Source organism: Sinocyclocheilus rhinocerous, unplaced genomic scaffold, assembly GCF_001515625.1.
Source record: "Sinocyclocheilus rhinocerous isolate Xijiao unplaced genomic scaffold, SAMN03320098_v1.1 scaffold469, whole genome shotgun sequence".
NCBI classification, from domain to species: Eukaryota; Metazoa; Chordata; class Actinopteri; order Cypriniformes; family Cyprinidae; genus Sinocyclocheilus; species Sinocyclocheilus rhinocerous.
This window is the reverse complement of record NW_015636034.1, coordinates 1,141,351-1,161,402: the sequence shown is the minus strand read 5'-3', so window position 1 is coordinate 1,161,402 and position 20,052 is coordinate 1,141,351. Positions and strand designations below refer to the sequence as shown.

General features: G+C 38.1%; 1 protein-coding gene across 1 annotated transcript in view; it reads left to right on the top strand.

Moving 5' to 3' along the window:
* The first annotated feature begins 901 nt into the window (after positions 1–901).
* LOC107747578 (fibroblast growth factor receptor 3-like) overlaps positions 902–20,052 on the top strand; it is a 43,060-nt gene continuing 23,909 nt past the window's right edge. The window contains exons 1-4 of the mRNA XM_016562172.1: positions 902–1,401; positions 6,430–6,643; positions 15,909–16,175; positions 18,706–18,771. Of these exons, the coding sequence (XP_016417658.1) occupies positions 6,514–6,643; positions 15,909–16,175; positions 18,706–18,771 (463 nt within the window). The 5' untranslated portion in view covers positions 902–1,401; positions 6,430–6,513. The remainder of the gene's footprint in view (positions 1,402–6,429; positions 6,644–15,908; positions 16,176–18,705; positions 18,772–20,052) is intronic.

Sequence of the window (20,052 nt, the reverse complement as noted above, 5' to 3'; positions counted from 1 at the left end):
TCATAATTTGATAGAAAAACTACTTTTTTTGGCCATTTTCCATTTTAGTACACTTTGCCATATGGCGACGTTTTCCTAAATACCCCTCAACATCTTTTTTCCCTTTCAAAAATCTGTTTTGATTTGCATAATTGAAGCTATTTCATGCAATAAAAGTTTATTTGAAAAAATATTTAATGGTTGGAACATAATGCATACACTCTAAAAAATGCTGGGTTGTTTCAACCCAACTTTGGGTCAAATATGGACTAACCCAACTTTTGGGTTAAAAATTTTATGTAAAAATTTAACCCAACGGTTGGCTTAGTCCATATTTGACCCAAAGTTGGGTTGAAACAACCCAGCATTTTTTAGAGTGTACCATAGAGTGTTGTCAGTGGGATTTGTAAAGAATTTCTGTCAGTAATTTTTGGGGCGCAAATAGTCTTGATGAATAGTCTTTTAGCGCCCTAAAAGCAGTTAGAAATTAGTCTTAACGCCGTTTTAAACCAAACATTTTTGTGATATATTTGCGGTGTGCAAATCTATAATATCTTTATAAATAGCCTAACACTTTCAGCTACCTTTGTCGACGTATTGCAAGATAAACCAGGCGTTTGAACAGCTGTGGTTACCTCCTCAAATGGCAGCATCTTCATGAGCGTGTACATTAGCCCTCACTGACTTGTATTCAAACTTTTGTTCTTACTGAAACGTTGTCATGCCCCCCAAACCCCGCTATAATTCGCGCCCTGAAAAGAGTATGAACAGCAGAATCTTTGCTATTCTTAATTGTTTTTCTGCTGACTCTCTCCGTGGTCCATAGCGCGGTTTGGGTTCGCTGAGCGCAGCTAATTTGACAGTAGTGAGTGAGTAAGTTGATTGAATATTCGGGTTTGGTGTAGTTGATTGAACTCTCTCCAGAGCCCGGTGCTCAAACTGTTAGTGGGAGTCTGTGAGCCAAGCTTTCACACAGCACCAAACGCCCCGCACTTCACAACAGACCCAGCGGCGCAGCGGAGCAGTTGTGCCCGGACAGCGCAGCGCAGAAGAGCGGAGCTTCTTCCGTAGGAACCCGAGACCCTCTTACGAGCCAAAACTACACTGGTGCTCCTTTAAATGATACAGTCCAGTGTGCTTTTGCTACACTTTTCAGCGGTTTAAGGACTGGACAGAGTCGGACAGCTCAAGGCTGTGTGTGAATACGGCTTCGAAGTTCTTCTCAAACACTGCACTGACTTCACGTCTGTTCAGATTTTCTTCACGCCTGGATTTGGAAACTTCAGTGTATTTGGATGATTTGCCCCCCGAATGTAATTCACGAAACATCTGGAAAGGACCCCGCAGACCAAGCTTTCTCAAAAAGCCAATAAACCTATTTTATTTTGATCTCCTAAAGGATTACTGTCAAGAAGGAATCTGGTGAGGAGTTTATTATTATAATTCTTATTATTACATTCTTATATTGTCTTTTACAATTGCCAATTGTAATTTTACAAAAGTCATAATGGAATTTGTTATGAACATAGAAACATGAATTTTATGAATAGACGCATACTTCACGAGAATAACAAAGTTTAAGGCTGCACTCATGCTGCATCATTTCCATGGACGCAAAGCAGCATCAGAGCTGTCTCTAATATATAGGTAACTATAAAAGCTGAAGTCTGCATACTTTACCAGTTTTATGTAGCACTGCGTTTTGACACAGACTTTGAAGCAGACAGAGCTGCTCAGACCAGGTATGTAAAGGCGCCTTTGAGGGGTAGGAAATAGTCTTATCCTCATATTTCTTGTTGTTTCCTTGTTCCAGTTCCAAAACGTGTTTTTCAATTGGGCTATTGATTCAATCAAAGCAATCTGAATGGAAACAAAGTTTTAGTGTAGAAGTGAGCTGCGGTGACATGTGGTGTGTGCCCGTATCGCTTACAGTCGGACAGGTGTTGCGCGGTGTGTGTGTGTGAGTACCGCGTGCTCCAAAGCTGCTCTACCAGTCGCGAGGAGAAACCGCACCTGTGCTGAAATAATTCACAATATGGCTTGATTAAAAATGTTTGCGGTGTATGATTTAGCCTGTTGTGTGGACAGTCGATTTGAGCTGTGAAATTGACTCGTTTCCTGAAGCGCGAGTCAGAAACTAGCCATTCGTCAGCAGCTGGTCTTTGTCATGAGGTGTAGGTGTTTTAATGGTGCCGAAACCCACCGTGGGATGTGAGGTGAGGGGAAACACAGTCAAGGGCGCTTATATCAACCTATCCTTCACGCTGCATGAGTTTAACACAAAACTGTTTATAGCTATTCCCTTTAGACACGCCATATATAGAGCCATTTATATTTTTACCTGTTGTAAACTAAATAAGTCGTTAACGGTCACTCAGTTGGCATGTCTTTCTGATGAGAGACTTAGCCCTTTACAGCTTGAAGTATGACGCATTTTAAAACCAAAATTACATCCATTTCTTCTGCGGCCACCTCAGCAGGGCTTCATTTGTGTTGTTTTTAGCTCACACTGAAGGGAACTTCACCAGTTTTTCCTCCGCCGTACCCAGGGGCCATCTGAAACCAATTGTAGCTATCGGAGTGAATTAGAGTCTCTGGAGGTGTTAACGCAGGCTACTGGGGGCAATTAGCCACCTCATGTACTAGAGTCATTCAAACCCGACTGGAGTCCGTGGTGAGAACTGAACTAGGATGTAAACTGTTAGGTTTTCCCCTAATCTCGATGATATCATTATTTTAAGCAGATCTATTGTTTATATAGGTTTCTTTGGGCTTTAAATGGCTGACAGCAAGAAGTTTCTTGCTGTCAGTTCAGGTTGTCAGATGCTGAAATTTGGCTGCTAAACACATGCACTGTATGAAACGTTCTTGATGTCTTGTTTTCTTGCTGACTTAAATTTTGAAATGGTATCACTACCAACAATACATGCATTGTGCTTTTCAGTGAAATTAACAATTTACTGATTAGGAAAATAATCTCTGAAAACTCAATATAGTATAGAAACAACTGATTACAAGCTTGGATGTTGAACCTATGATAACAATCTCCAACTTTCAGAAATGTCTACACCTTTTTTTGGGGGGAGATAATCATTACTTTTCTAGTCATGTGTCCCATGCACTTTTCAAACCAGCCGTGGTGGAACTAGTAAAGATCTCTCTAAGGCATTCACACAACTCAAATGTGAGAGGTCGTGTCATCAGGGAAAAAAGAAGCTCTTTTCAATTGGAACCTCGACTAATTGTGACCCTTAGCGGACTGGTGCTTGCTCAAAATCAATACGCTACTCTGTGGACTGTCGAAAGTCCTGAATATATGTCATCAAACTCTTTTTGTCTAAAGTTCCTTATGCTTTTTTATACCTTATTAGCTACTGGTAAGAGATTAATATAATATATTATTAAAAACCTCAACAAAAAATGTGCACAAGATCATTTTACACACAATGCACAATGCAGTCCAAGGGCTAAACACAGCATGAATGAAAACGAGGCATACAATAAACAATGGACAATGTTACTGCCGGCTCTCGCTCTTTCATCCTTCTGTTTTTAATTACCCTTATGTTTTTCTTTTTCTATGAATGTTTTTGTGGACAGTGTCATGCCAGATGCTTTATGTAAGCATATGAGATGATGGGTTTAATGCTAGAAAGCCATAATTTCACAGTGACAAACATCTGTAAATGTGGTTTGCAAATTGGTCCTCTTTGATTTATCTGTTTGATGTGTTCCTCCATTGGGATGTTTAAAAGGGTGGGTTAGGGAGTTTATTTCTCACCTTTATTCAGTTGTCTACACTGAAGCATTGCACAAACCCATAGCCTCACACACTCCCACACACACGCTGACAGAGCTCTCAGAGAACCGCAGGAGGGCGAGTGAAGTCCTCGGAAGAGGATTACAGCCAAACTCTAATAGAGACACCTCAGACTTCAGCTTTTCATCTGCTGTCTCTCTCTCACTCTCTTTATCGCTCTCATACTCTCCTTCCTAATCCCTATTTTCATTGGCAGATTTTAGGCTGGGCTGGCCGTTGACATGGCTGCACAATTACTGGAGATTACTGACATTTTTGAGTCCCAGATTTGTTGCAAGGTGTGACTAGCGTGTGATAGGATTCTATTAAAACCTTCTTTCACCCAAAACTATTAGACATTACATGCATAAACGCCCAGGATTTGAAAGAATATTCTTGCACTGCCTTGTTCAGGTCTGTAGTTGTTTGCTTGCCATTAAAAAATCATTATATTTTTTATACTTTAATATGTGTTCTATATCAGTTGAGGGGTCTATAAGCAAGAGACGGAAAAGGAGATGCAGACAGTAAAAACATAGTAGCTAATGTTGAATTATCGGCTAGACTGATAATCATAATATTTCAATAGAGTCCAAATCAAATTCTTCAGTAATCCCCTAGATAAACACCGACTCTTCTGAGAGAGTTAGAGTTTTACACACCACACAGCAACACACTGCAGCACACATCAGTCATGTAACACAGTCCCAGCTGCCTATACCCTAAAGTTTCATTTGCACAGAAGTATATGCATTTAAGTTTGGGGTAAGTTTTTCAAAAGAAATTATTACTTTTAATTAGAATGAATGGTTACAAAAACATTCTATTTTGAAACAAATTATGTTCTTTTGAACTTTCTGTTCAAGGGTATAGAATGATTTCTAAGGGATCATGTGGCACTAAAGACTGGAGTAATGATGCTGAAAAGTCAGCTTTGCTGTCACAGGAATAAATTACATTTTAAAGTTTATTAAAATAGAAAACAGTTATTTTAAATTGTAAAAAATATTTCTCAATATGACTGTTTTTACTGTATTTTTGATCAACTAAATGCTGCCTGGGTGAGCCTAAGAGACTTATTTCAAAAACCTTAAAAAAAAAAACTTTCAGACACTAAATTTTTTAAGGGTATGTGTTAAAATGGCTTATTATAAATGCATAGCTAAGATACAAGCAGACACAGTTCAATATTCAAACTACACCATGCTGTCTTAAGTAACATGTATTGTACAATCATCCATTCATTATCGCTAAATAAACCAAAAGAGGGTGATCAAGATAGTCTTGTATCACAACAAAGAGGTTTATTTTTGCAATAATGACTGGCTTACTGCACATTATCCCATTCATTACACTGCTTATCCCCAAGTAAATAAATAAATTGTGATTTGAGATGAAATTAGAGCATTATGCAGAATGTTGCCTGGTGAAATCGTCAGTTAGTTTAGCTGTCTTGTACCATAGAATGCTGTGATCAACCAATCAGAATCAAATACTCCAAAAAGATGCATAATAATAATACAAGATAAGGCCTTTTCCAAGAATATATCAGAGTTTGTTTCTGTTTTAGGCCTCTCCCCTACTTTTAAACTTTGTTACTGTAAGATAGTATGGCTCCAGAAACATGCTAAAAAAACACACCTACGATACCCACTCCAGAAATATGCTCCACAAATATACCCTTCTTTCCTACAACAGCAAGTGCTGATACACTATCAGCCCACAGCGCAGTGCACGCTCCTGCTCCACCGGCCAGAGAAAACACTGAGTTACTCAACACACCAGCCCGGCTTCTCTCCTTCTCTCTCTTCAGTATGTGCTGACCAAGAATCAAGCGTCTGCTCGTCAAGGGAAAGAAAAACAGCGCCACACTAGCCTCAGGAGAGTGTGTGAGTCCATTCGAGAAGAATGCCACCGTTTAAAGTTAACGCAAACATTTTGTGTGTCTAAACCAAGGCTGTTCTGAAATAACAGGAGTTTAAGTTTAAAGCACCACAGAGTCCTCTCAAATTCTCAGTGTCTTTGAGCGAAAATCTCTCAGCGGGGAATCAAACCATACAGCCTACAGTATATATGTGTATGTGTGTGTGTATTTAAAGTTCTTTACATTCCTTTTATTGTGACTAATGTAAACTCTCTATGTGGCAAGCCGCAGACACACACACACACACACAAGTCCCAGAGTGTAGGGGAGCATATGTTTTCTTTAGAGAGATAAGTGTGTTTGTGTTAGCTTAGTGAAAGACGTGTTTCAGAGTAGACCGACCAGAGAGAAGGAGAAAAAAGGGAGAGTAAAAAAAGAGAAGGCAAAAGAGAGTTTACAACAAATCCCAGTCTCGTCTAAACTAGCGCGGGACATATAATATAAAATCACTCCATTTCATTCACTCGTGGCAGTTGTGTGTGGTCGTCGCACTTTATTTTTCAATTTACAGTGTACGCAGAGAGACTGCTGCAGATATTTGCACGTCAGCACAGAATTTCAATAGTGTTTTGAAAAATGTGTCCCATGTCAAAATAACAAGGAACAGGCCTAAGTTTTATTGAATATCTGTGAGAATTTGTACTTTTTTATACTGTTAAATGAAGTGTTTGTTCTGTGTCCCTTCTCTATTTGACCTCTGATTGTTGATTGTGTTTTTGTGTTTCAGGTGGGGGACGGGCAGCGACAGGACTGTGTTTGTGTGTGTGTGTGTGGCAGCGCTACATTGACAGCATGTGTGGAACGGTGGAGGATGTCTGAGTCTGGTCTCCGTGGTGAGGACACTCGTCCCGGGATGGTCCCGCTCTGTCTCCTTCTGTACTTCGCGGCCCTCATCTTCCCTCCGGTGTACAGTGCCCACCTGCTGTCTCCAGAGCCCACAGGTCAGACATTACATCTCACCTTCTCTGTCTCATGCGCACAAAAACCAGGAAATATCAGATAGTTTTTACATTGTGTTTCTCAAGCCTGGAAAAGTAATTTTAAATATACATTTTGTGTACAAACCATTCAGTTTGGGGTCAGTAAGATTTTTCTAAAAATGTTTTTTTAAATAAGTCTCTTATGCTCGCCAAAGCCGCATTTAGTTAAACAAAAATACTGTAAAAACAGAAATACTGTTAAATATTGTTGTAATTCAGAATAACTATTTTCTATATTAAAATATTTTAAATTTTTATTTATTCCTGTAATGGTAAAAGTGAATTTTCAGTAGCCATTATTTCAGTCTTTATGCTTCAGAAATCATTCTAATATGCTGATTTGCTGCTTAAAAATCTTTTTATTATTATTATTATCAATGTTGAAAATACATTTTTCATGATTCTTTGATGAATAGAATGTTCAAAAGAAGAACATTTATTTAAAAGAGAAATCTTTCGTAACATTACTGTCACCTTTGATCAGTTTAATGCATCCTTGCTAAATAAAAGTATTAATTTCTTTAAAAAGTGTTACTGACCCCAGTTTTTTGAATGATAGCAGGTTTTGCTCTGAAATACTTGGTATATAGATATACAAAGATTGATTTGTGAATATTTTGTTCTGTTCTGAATAAATATATTATGTTCAATTAATCAAATTCAAATTCATTGTCGTGAATCACAAATTAGTGAATCATTAGTGAATCAGTCTGAAACAGAACAATTATAAAAACACTTACAAAGTTTTCTGAAATGACTGGAAAGGTCTTGGTCATTTCTATAGTGAATGTACATTTTCGCATTTATTGTTTGCTCTGAAATATTTTGTCACCTAGGTATACAGTAGGTCTTGTATAGAGGCCACAGCGATGTTTCGTTTTAAAATGAATGGGTCAATTCTCTTAAATGAATCAGTCAAACTGTGTTCACTATACTAAGTGATTCATTTGAGTTAATCTGAATCTTTGCATCTCCTCTTTTTGAAATCTGTAAACCTTCATCAAAGGGTCTAAATTGATTTAGGCTTCACTTACCTGTGTGATTCACACCTTTTTTTCAGTGCAAGCACTTCTCAAATGTATTTTTTGGACACTTTCAAAAGACAGAGGATTGTTTGTTATTATTTATCACATGCTGAAAATGAATCGGTTGTCAGTGATTCTGTGTTCTTAAGGAGCTCGAGTTAAAGCCTCTTCGATTCGGCAGTATGTAACTGGCTGAGTTTGTACAGTGGCACAAAGTGGGTATTGATGCAATGAACACTTGTGTAGCTGATATTATTTAAACACACTTTGTCCTTGCCATTGATTTATTATCCCGCAGTTGACGGATGCGGCCCTGCAGAGTGGATTACATGACAGCTAAGAGTGTGTGTGTGTGTGTGTGTGTGTGTGTGTGGACTTAATAATAGCTCATAACTCCAGGCAGATAGCGTCTAAATTTTCTGCATATGTGGGCAGGTATGAGAGAGCCCATGTTGTTGAGAGGTGTTGATCATTATCAGTTGTTTGTTAAAGACAGGTTTCTTGGCTGAGTTCACCCGAGTCTCTGTTGTGTTTGGATTCTAGATGGCTCTACTAAACATGTTACAGTCACTTAGAAAATAGAAAGAAGCTTGATGCTTTCTTGGCCCATTTCTGTGATCTGTGAGTGTGTGTTGGGAGAGATCATCTGATTGCTGGTGGATCTGATTTCTCATACTGATAGCAGGTAAATATTAGGAGATGGCGAGAGAATTACAGTTAATACATGGTCCAAAGGAGAGAATGCAGAAAGTCTGCAGCAAAGCCACAGCATAAACAAAGAGGGATTGTTATGAGACAAGAACCTGCAAACACTTCACCCAGGTCCTTTTCACTTCTAATCCTAACCACCAAATCCCCCTGTTTTTCTCTCTCTTTCTTTCTATTCCTCTATTCATCTTTTTAGGTCTGTGTATCCAGAGACAGTAAGTTTGAATTGATCATTTCAGACAGACAGATTAAAGCAATAAGCCACAAGAGGCCGCACATTACAGTGAAGTTAACGTGAGTAAGATGTGTTCTTAGGCACAGTATGAAACTGTGTATGAAGTAAAGTAGCTGTTGTGATAAATTTAACACAATGTGTGTGTGTGTACATACATATATGTATGCATAATGACAATGAGGCATAACATGCCTCCTCAAATCAGAAGTGATAATCAAATGTTGAACTATCCATTTTATAAATCAGAATATCAGGTCTTAATTCATTAATCTTTAAGTCTTGATGCGCAAGTGCACAAGTGTGTGTGTGTGTGTGTGTGCATGTGTTTGTTACTGAAAGTCTTCATTATGGTTTAAATAGACACTATACTGCAGTCCTTCTTCTTATTACATACTACTTACATTTCCATACATTTTAAGACCCTTTGCACATTCGTATGAGTGTTTTTCTTTTGTTCTGCTGTTATTAGTTGGAGTTGGTTCACCTCATTAATGCTCTTTGAAACTCACTGCAGGTCAGCAGATGAGTTATTAATGAGCAAAGAAACACATTCTCTAAATGGTGTCTGAAACCACCTGTTCACACGAGGAGAGACTTCCTTGTACCAGATACCTGCGCAGTAATGCACACACCCGTACACACAGACAGAGGCACAGGCGTGTGAAGCACGTACACACTTGCTGGCCTGTCAACCTGTAGGATGGGTGTTTTCAATGTAATTATCAGTTCCCCTGAAGGACATTACTTAGATACTTACATAAAGTCATAAGTGGTAAAACAAACGGCTCGGTGTGTGGTGTTATAAAAAACAGTGCTGTGTGTGTGTGTGTGTGTGTGTGTGTGTGTGCGTGCGTGTGTGTGTGTGTGTGTGTGCGTCAGAGTGTAGCAGGACTTGTTTAATTTCTGACAGGTTTGTACTGAAATGTTTTTCCTTGTCCATTCTCATCAGATTCTTTCTTAAATCTATTTTTTTCATGTCAACTATACACAGCACGTTAACTATACAAATCATACAGACCCCAAATTTTGGGGTGTTCTAAAAGGTTTTTCTTAAAGGTTAGAGATTGTCTCTAGTAATTATGATTAGCTTTATATAAAAACAATAGATGTCTATGGTAAGTCCTCACTTAGCCAAGTCAACGTGTGTTTGAGTGTGTGTGTGTTGCTGATTTCCCTCAGCTCCCCTATACCACTTCTGGCAGTCATGAACAGATGGCAGAAGTTATGCGCTGTAAGAAGTCCAACAAACACACACACAGAGATGTGTACACTTCTCCTTTACCACCCATGGAATGAACCTCTGCCTTGGCAATATTCCTGCTCCAACACATAGCATCCCACACACACATCCACAACAAACCAGAGCTTGATGTGTCGCACAAACAGCAGTCCATCCATCAATCTCCTCTGGAGTTTGGTTAGATTTAAGCTTTGGCTTAGCATCTTATATATTAGGCTCCTCAGGAACACAGAGTCCTCTATGACGGCTGCTTTCGCTCCTGGGATGCTTATGAATAGTTTATAAAGCATTAATAATGCATTAATGACAGTGTAACAACGCTTATACCGCACACAGATCAGTTTGTAACCGAAAGTGATCAAGTGCTGGCTTTGTTTAGCAGTGTGCAAACATTATAAACTGTTATAATGTTACACAAGGACAGCAGGTCGTATGAAATTTTTGGTTTCAGTTATTAGCCGTTTATACTGTGTGATAGACTAAACAGTGTGTCACATGTTTAGGGGAATCTGTTTTTGTTTAAAATTTTGAGTTATAAATGGGATTGCATATTCATGTTAATACGCTCAGACTGTGTGTGTGTGTGTGTGTGTGTGTGTGTGTGATTTGGGATCTTGCTGAGCAGCTGTTGCCAGTTGCTTCTGGGTATCATTGGCTGGAAGGAAGCAAGGCAGAGGATTAGTACTTTTCCTGCCCAGTAATACCCTATCTCTCTCTCTCTCTCTTTCTCTCTGAAAATGCTGTTTCTATTCAGAATAAAAGACAGAGTGGGTAAAGGGGGAAGGGCAGGGGCCATGGAGAGGTGACGTGTTTGTGTGTGTATTTGCTTGATCGCTTGTGTTTCTTTGAGGGCAATTTGAGGTCACAGAGTTGAAAGAGTAACATCTCACTCAGCTCATTTCTTATTCTTTGTGAACTTTGTTCGCAAGACATCTCACTTGGCTTTCCAGCAAACATTTACAAATTTGACATACAACAATTTAATATAGTGATAGAACCATTTATGTTGGCCAAAATTAAGAATCAGACAATGTTTGGCTATTTTGAGATATATATGCACTTCAGTACATTGGCTTAACAAAATTAGTTAAACTTATTTAAGATGTCCTTGTTACAGTGTAATTATACAATTAAGTATGGATTAATTTTAATTAACAACATGTACTTATACATACTTATACTTAGGGATTAGGGTTTGGTTTAGGGTTAGTTGCTTGTAGTTGTGCATAATTTACTATTGTACATGTAACGTGTAACAAGGACACTATAAAATAAAGTGTTATCAAATATTAAATTCATAGGATATTCAACATCAGGGTGGGATCAAATGTAAAAGTACCACTAATATTAATATTGGGGTGTGTCCTAATAAATTAAACATTTAATCAAGAACAAGCCTTAATTTCAACTCCAAATTAAACACTTTTTATGTTCAAAATAAGTTTTTGTTAACCCTAATTCTGAGAAAATTATTTAAGAGAAGAAACTGGATCTGGATAAAGACATTTGTGAAATATCCAAAGATGTGCTGATGTTACTTTAGATAAAGAGCATGTGTTTGTTCATTTTACAAGCTGCTGCAGTGTGGATTGAGTGTGTGTTCTGTACAGTGTGTAGGGTTTGAAACTAGGCCAGTTCGTCTATGGAATGACAATTAAGATGGTCCGGTCCCTGATTACAACCTGTGTGTTTGTTACAGTGTGTGTGTGTGGCTCTTTGAGTGTGTAGACATGTGAATGTGTTGGAAAACCTTTGAAAGAATGTTTTAGGACAAAGATTAAAAACAAAGGTACATGTATATTTATATATATTTGTATGGATGTGTGCTAAAGAGTTTGGCTCAGACTCTGGATGTTCAGTACATCCAGCTTCCGTTACTAATTAGCGCACTGATGCGGGAGGGTTTGTGTGTGTGTATGTGTAGACAAGGCTTTTTGGATGCAGCAGCTTTCTTAAACTTTCCTCGGGGCACGCCGTCATACACACACACACACACACACACACACACGCCTCAACAGGACAGAATAAAAGCGCGTCTTTCTCCCCCGCCAGTCTCATTCAGAGGAGGATCCGGCTCAGAAACGTGAGGTTTTTACATCCGGCATCTGCGATTCACACATACATTGGATGCAGACTTCAGCTTTAGAAAGATAGTTCTTTAACTCAACAAGATTGGATGATGTTGAGGCTGAGGGAGCGGAAAGGAGATTGCATACGAGAAGTGTGCGTGAGACTGTGTGCGTGAATGTGTGTTGTGTTCAGTCTGAAGGTCAGACGACAGTAGGGGATGTTGACTGAGTGTATCACGCCAAACGGCTGAAAGCAGCGGGAAACGGCAAAAGAGCAGACTGGCACAGCTCCGGTTGGTGTGAGTGTGTGTGTGTGTGTGTATGTGTGTGTGAGTAGATAAAGGTGCAGACTAATTACCTGCTATAAATCAGCTACATGTATTGATTACATTGTGTCACAATAGATCACGTACCTGTGCTTTCAGCCATGTCTCTGTGTGTGTGTGTGTGTGTGTGTGTGCAGACTCTCAATCCTCCCCCCATATTCTCTTGTTTTAACCTGTCGTTTTGTTGCAACACCCAAAACAAGTGGAACCAGAGACTGTTAGTCGTACACACATTTATCACATGCTGTCAGCTGTGTGTGTGTGTTAGTGAATGTTGGGACTAACAGCATAGCGACTCAATACACGTCCCTAAAAACAAGCAAATAAATCAAGAGGCCACATTAACCCCCACCCAACACACACGTGTTTGTGAGTGTGAATCATTTTTTTATTCTAAAAATGCAAAACGCTTACATATAAAATACCGTTCAAAAGTTTGGGGGTTTGAAAGAAATGAATACCTTTATTTAACAAGGACACATTAAACTGATCAAAACTCAATCATTACTGCTACAAAGGATTTCTGTTTTAAATACATATTGTTGTTTTGAACTTTCTGTTCATCAAAGAATCCTGAAAAAAATTTATCACCACTGCCACAAAAATATTAAGCAACACAACTGTTTTCAGCATTGTTAATAATAAGAAATGTTTCTTAAGCAGCAAATCAGCTTATTAGAATGATTTCTGAAGTATTATGTGACACTGAAGACTGAAGTATTCAGCTTTGCATCACAGGAATAAATTACATTTAAAAATGTATTAAAAGACAGTTTTTTTAATTGCAATAATGTTTCACAACATTACGTTTTTTTACTATTTTTGATCAAATAAATACAGCCCTATAAGCGATTGAGAGACTTCAAAAAATTTAAAAGTCTTACCAACCTCAAACGTTTAAATGTGTGTATATCATTTGATTTTTTTCTTATATATTAAATATTATATTGAAAACTAACAGACATGTAAGATGTCTGTTAAACACACACACTTTATATTGAACACACATACAGCACTTTTAAATTAGATGCACAAACACACACAGAGTGTTGACCTGTTCGTTTCATAAAAGCAGTCAAATATATTCCAGCAACTGCTGTGTTGCCCATGGCAGCAGGTTTTAAATCACATCTCACATATTACCCTGCACAACTCTGGCAAAACACTAAAAACCTTTCATCTTTTCCGCATGATCAAAGGAAAACTGTCCTCAATACATGCAAGTGTGTGTGTGTGCCGAATATAAAACAGTGCTTGATTCTACAGTGATTATGAAAATACACGAAGCTGATTATAGAGTGAAAGTATGATTACAGTCTTTGGAGGACGGTAGCGTTGTGGTCACGAAGGTCAGGACATTGCCAAAGGTTCACATCCGGAATGGTTGACCACTGCTGAAATCTAGTAATCTACTTTTGCCTTTAGCCAATCAATGTTGTCATGATGTCATATCCTGTGGCTTCAGAGTGATTAGACACATGATACTTACGGCTCAGATTTCCAGTCACATATTTTTGCCAAGCAACTGCCATTGAAATAAATGGAAATGCATAGCAGAAAGCAAATACATACTCTGCGTTATGAATTTCAGAGAACGGTGACACATGAACGGGGTTTGTGAGTCTTCATAAAAGTCTCACCTGATCTGTGGTCCTCAAGAGGTTTCTATATGAGCCCTGTAAAACTTCAGTGCTGACACTGGCTCTATTCTCCACACACCTCCTGGGAAATATGGGAACACACAGTAGCCATTTATGATATTTATTTATAACCCCTTCCCCCACGCACATTAGTGTCTTTCACTGGGCCCAGCATATGTTACGCAAACACACACTCCCTCTCTTTCACAGGATATAGAATAGACACGCACACACAGCGGCATTTATTCACTGAAGGGGCCGCCGTCTGATGTCAGCGCTGTGGTGCCTGTGGATTTGAGTGGTATAGAGGTGTAAGAAAGAGACAGAGAAATTAGTGAAAGACAAGATGAAAGGTAAAAAAAGGGGATGGAGAGGCAGATGTGACGGCGTCAAGAGTGAACCACACAAGAACTGATATGAGAAGTGATCAAAGAGATATTAACACTTCACGTGGCCTTCAGAAAGCCTCAGATGGTGTGGTGTATTTGGACTTTGCACTTAACAGCGTGTGTGTATGCGTTCACATGTAGCGGGCGATCTATAATTCATACACCCAATTCTGTATTCCACTCCAGCTTAGTCTTGTCTGCAAGCCGTCTGCCATCACACTCCTGACCTCATACACACACACACACACACACACACATGAGCGCAACATCTATCAAATGTATCAATCCTTTGTAAGTCTGTCACCGCTCTTCCCGGAGATGAATGTCACTTTGAAAAGAGAGAACGAAAGAGTGATAGAGATGCTACAGAAAGAAAACCAGGTTTATTGGAGGTGATGGAAAAAAGAGAGGGAAAATGAAGGAAACTCTGTCAGGTGGAATATTTATTCCAGCATGTTGCATTTCTGCATCTCAGTGGGGTCTCCATGCCGTTCACCGGGGTGGTTAATAAACATATTTGTTTATTTTTCCTGGTGTGCGTTTGTGTGATTTTAGATCCACCTTGGAGCAAGAATGTAGTGATTTTTGTAGTATTTATACTGTAGATCTGTCTGTCTACTGTCTACTCTACTAGATGCAATTATTTTCTGCAAATACCTCAGTTTTTAATCAAAATGTAAATCTTCTGGTGAAATAACAGACTTCTCTCTGCTGATGTATGCTGTACTTGCATTCAAATCTGCCTCCATCCAATCAACTGAACCAAGCATTTTTCTGCACCTTACTTTTTTTTCTTTTTTTTTTTGATAATCCATTTCACTTGGATGTCTCAGTACTGAAGAAAAGATGTTACTTCTGTCTAATCATGATTTAACCTGCATTCTTAATGCTATCAAATCTCAAGAGTGCATGAGTTACACCTGAACAATTAGATTAGCTACCTAAAATGTTTGCTTGCTATAAACATGTCAACTTTCCCTAACTTGCTAAGCAAGATCACCTTCAAACTGTTGCTATGCCCTGGCAATGGTAAATAGAAAAACAAAACTTTTCTTGCGTTCTGAATTGTGCTTGGACACATTTTGGAATGCAGTGACACATGACACAGTTTACTAGTGTTTGGAAAGTTACTTTGGAAATGTAATAGGTTTCTAATTTCTAACAAATATTTTCAACTGTTAATCATTTTCAAACATTTAAACCTTACATTAGTACTCAACACTGATTACTGTCAGACTTTCAAAATCCTTCTTCACTAGAATTAAGATTATAATATTTTAATTTTAAAGCACACCACCACAAAATCAGACCCTTTGTAATCGTTGACATTTTCAAAAGTAACTAATTTAGTTACACATTTTTTCTCAGATTACAGATTACAGTTACATTTATTTTGTAAGTAAATTACGTAATTCTGTTACATGTAACTAGTTACTCCCCAACACTGCAGTTTATGTAGCCTTACTATATAGCTTAATGTGTACCCTCAAGTCATAAAATGTCTGCATAAATCTAATTTCATTATCGATACTTTCATTCACTGCAGATTAAATTTACTCCATTAATACATCTTTCTCTGTTTTCTCTCTGTTAGATTGGGTGTCGAGTGAGGTGGAAGTGTTTCTGGAGGACTATGTGGCTGGCGTCGGGGACACTGTGGATCTGTCCTGCACACCGCGCGACTTCCTGGTCCCCATCGTGTGGCAGAAAGACGGCGACGCCATGTCTCCTAACAACCGTACGCGGGTGGGGCAAAAAGTGCTCCGTATCATCAACGTCTCCTATGAAGACTCGGGGGTGTATTCCTGTAGACACGCCCACAGCAGCACGCTGCTAAGCAACTACACTATCAGAGTCACCGGTCAGTCTCTCCGAATAATATTTAAGTAGTGTTGTTGTTGTTTTAGTACAGTAGCACAAGCTCAGGCATGCAAAGCATTGATTGGAAACTTGCCAGTCAGACTCAGCAGGCAAACAGGTCTTGAGACATACTCCCAGCACATACCTGCAGGCTGACTTGACGTTTATCATACAAGCACAATAACACACACTCGAAAGCAGAATGTTAAATAGTCTACATGTTGTTTAATATTCCACACGGACTGAACAGGATTGTTTTAGACTGTGACGAGGGCTTTACCCAAATAAAAATGAGGAAATTACAAAAATAGGGCCTCTCTGGGAAGGTACGGAGGAAAATGGCATATTTCGGTCCCTATAGATTAAAATCAGTGTGAAATATTCTTGAATAGACACTAGAGTTGTTGTTTGCGTGCGCGTCACATTTGGACCATTGAGACGGCCTGTCAGGTATAGTTATCTTTACTATACAAACCTGTGTAAAGTGTCACTGACTATGTTTAGAATGGAATCTAACCACACTGCTTACTATGTAGTATACTCTGTAATGTCTATTATTATTATCATTTAAAAATAGTGATATAGTAGGCTATGTATTATACAATGCTACACATTTCATACATTGCTGACACATGATCGGAATTCAGTGTGTGCCATTTAATTATAGGCCAAATGTTAGAACATTTTATAGTAGGAACGTGTTTATTAGAATTAAATTAAGAATTTTTCAAATAAAATGTATTATTTTTTAAAATGTAAAAATATTTTAACGTCTGTTTAAGTCAATCAATAAAGTTAAAGTAAAGAAAAACATTTATAACTGCTTTTAATATTACTTCCAGTTAAATTTGGCTAATGTAATAATGTCTATGCATACTGAAAATTTGCCTGATTTGCACAGTATACATATTAAATACTGCAGATTAGTAGAAGTATGATAGTATGCTATTTCAAAAATGTTCATACTGTAATAAAAATATCATTAACCTCTAAGACAAACAGACATTATTAGCATTTAAAGGGGCATGCCCCAAAATGAGTCGCTGTGAACAGAGCAAGGTAAAAACGGTGTTATTTTACACAACCACTGAGGAATTTTAACCAACGTTTGTTGCAGACCAGGGATGTCCCCACTTTTCACAAAAACAAACCTGTGTGTGTGTGTGTGTGTGTGTGTTTAAACGGTAGTGGACACAAGCTGAGCTGCTCATTGACAACTAATTAGAATGTAATTATCTGGAATCACCTCATCATTTAAAGCAGATGGAAAAAGTAAGAGCGCACGGAGAGCGCAGTTTTTTTTACCGACATGTGTTTGGCATTAGGCCAGGGCAAATCCTTCTCACCAGCGTTTGGAGAAAGACAGAAAAAAAGTGAAACGGGCACACAACCTGCACCAATTATCGCATGCTGATAAAGAGTCCACAAGACAGCAATATCCTGTTCTGCACACTTTAGCACAAGACACAGCTACTAGACACACTGACAGACAGCAACACACAACAGAGCTTTACAAAGATAGTTCATACAAAAAAAACATCATTAATCACCCATATTTCATTCCAAACCTGTTTGAGTTTCTTTTGTGTGTGGAACATAAAAGAAGATGTTTTACAGAATGTTCCAGCTGCTGTTTTCCATATAATGAAAGTGAATAGGGACTAACTTGTGTGCTATATTCCGAGTCTTCTAAAGCTTTGTGTAAGTAACATACAGAAAAAGAAAATGCTCTTTGCTCTTCATGGTCTTGCGTATCTTCTAATAAGGTGGCCCTAAATGCTCCACACCAGGTTTGATATCAATGACATCATTTGTTTGCATGGGTTTTGTCATTTACGTCTTGACCATTTTTAACTTTTGGGTGTGCTAATTTTTTAAAAACATGTAACACCACAGAACAACAACAACATTTTATAAGACAAACCTCCAGTAGCCGCTGAAGACTGTTAAGCCACAAAACATTAAAACATGAGTATATCTGATGGTTTGGTGCAACTAACACTGTGAAAGCCACACACAGAAAGCTTCAGTGTCCCAGTAACAGCATATCTTTAGCACTAAATAGGCCTAGTGTTGGATTTCACGCTCTGCTGGTATTTTAAGAGTGTGTGCTGTACAGTTTTACCTGTGTAAATGTTCACAGAGGAGGAGCTGAAGACAGAATAATCTCTTTTTCAGGGTCATGGCGTTTTTTCCCTCTCCCTCTGAATGAGTTCATTTAGAAGCAGAATACGAGAGAGTGTGTTTGTGTGTGTGTATTTCAGGACATGTGTGTAAAAATACAGCTGTTGTCAGAAATCTCTGAGACGTTTTACTCACTGAATCTTTGCTAACATCTGCCATCCATTAACCGCTGTGTGTGTGAGAGTGTTTGAGGGTGTGTGTGTGTGCAGTAATTGGTTTTGATTTGTAATCAGTTTATTTTCCTCATTCTGCAGATCATATGAATAGGATCGTTATTCATACAGAAAGGCCACTGTGCTGTGTAGTAATAAGATCGTTCTCTCTCTATGTCACTCTGTCTCTCTTAGACTCGCTGTCCTCTGGTGATGATGAGGACTATGATGAAGATGAGGACGATGCAGGTAATGGAAATGGTGTGTTTCACCCTCTTATTTATTATTTCAATCCTCTTTTTTGATTGAGATTTCATGAGGTCTCTCTGTTGTGTAATAAATGCATGAGATTGCTGTCTTTTTAGCTGGGGTTAGGTTGCATCTCATTTCATCAGCTGCTTTTTTCTCCCACTTGATGCTAAAACAAATTCTCAGGAGGGATCAAGAGAGAGAAAAGGAAAAGAAGAGAAATAGTTTAAAGTCTAACAGTGTCAAATGAAATGTAACAAAAAATTGGAGAAAATGCCACAATGTCATTGAATTTGTGTATAACAAGTAAAGAAAGAAACCAGAGGAAGATTTAATTTCTAAATTTTTTTGTGTTGGTAAGTTCTCATTTTAGTGACCTGGGTTGCGTTTCCCAAAAGTATCATAAGTTTAAGTGCATCGTAGACCCATTGAAACCAATGAAGCTATGATCAACTTAGGCTTACGATGCTTTTGGGAAGCGCAGCCCTGATTGATTTTTTTAAAATACATATGTTTTAAACACATTTTGATACATGTCTGTGCAAGCAAATATATGTCAATATAGCAAGAGAATCAGAATCACTGGTTTTGTCCATATTTAAAAAAAAAAAAAAAATGAAATAAAAGAGAGAGAAATGAAAACAAGGTAATATACAGTTCATGAATAGAGTAAAAAAATAATAATAATAATAATAATATTGATAGCATAGTCCAGATCTTTGAATTTGATAAGAAATGGTAAATAACGAAATAATCAAAAAAAGAAATAATAGAAGATTGAAAATCAGAAAAACTGAGAACAGTTTGAAACATTAAGATCTCTTCAATCATGTTATTCTTAACTAAAACTAAAACTATTAAAAATTATTTTTTGGTAACTGAAATCAAGCTAAAATTAAATTAAATACTCGGTGAAAAACTTAAATTTGAGTTTAAGTATTTAAACTAAAAGTGTAAAAAAAAAACGAATAAAGCTAACTTAAAGCTGCAGTCCGTAACTTTTTTTGGTTAAAAATGATCCGACATCAATATTTGAGCAAGTACATAACCAGCCAGTGTTCAAAACTATCGCCTTACTTTAGCCCGATTCACAACGGTTAGTTTATAATAATGTTTTCTAATCTGAGTGGTACTGGTAGGTTTTCCCGGGAAATTCGAGCATGCTGCCGCGTCATTACGTCACGTCTGTAAACATAAAGAAGTTGTCCCGGCTACTAGGCTATCACATGTGAGGATCCTGCAGGTGGCGGATCGTTTATAGCCTTTTCTCACAGCAGCTGGAATAATTAAATG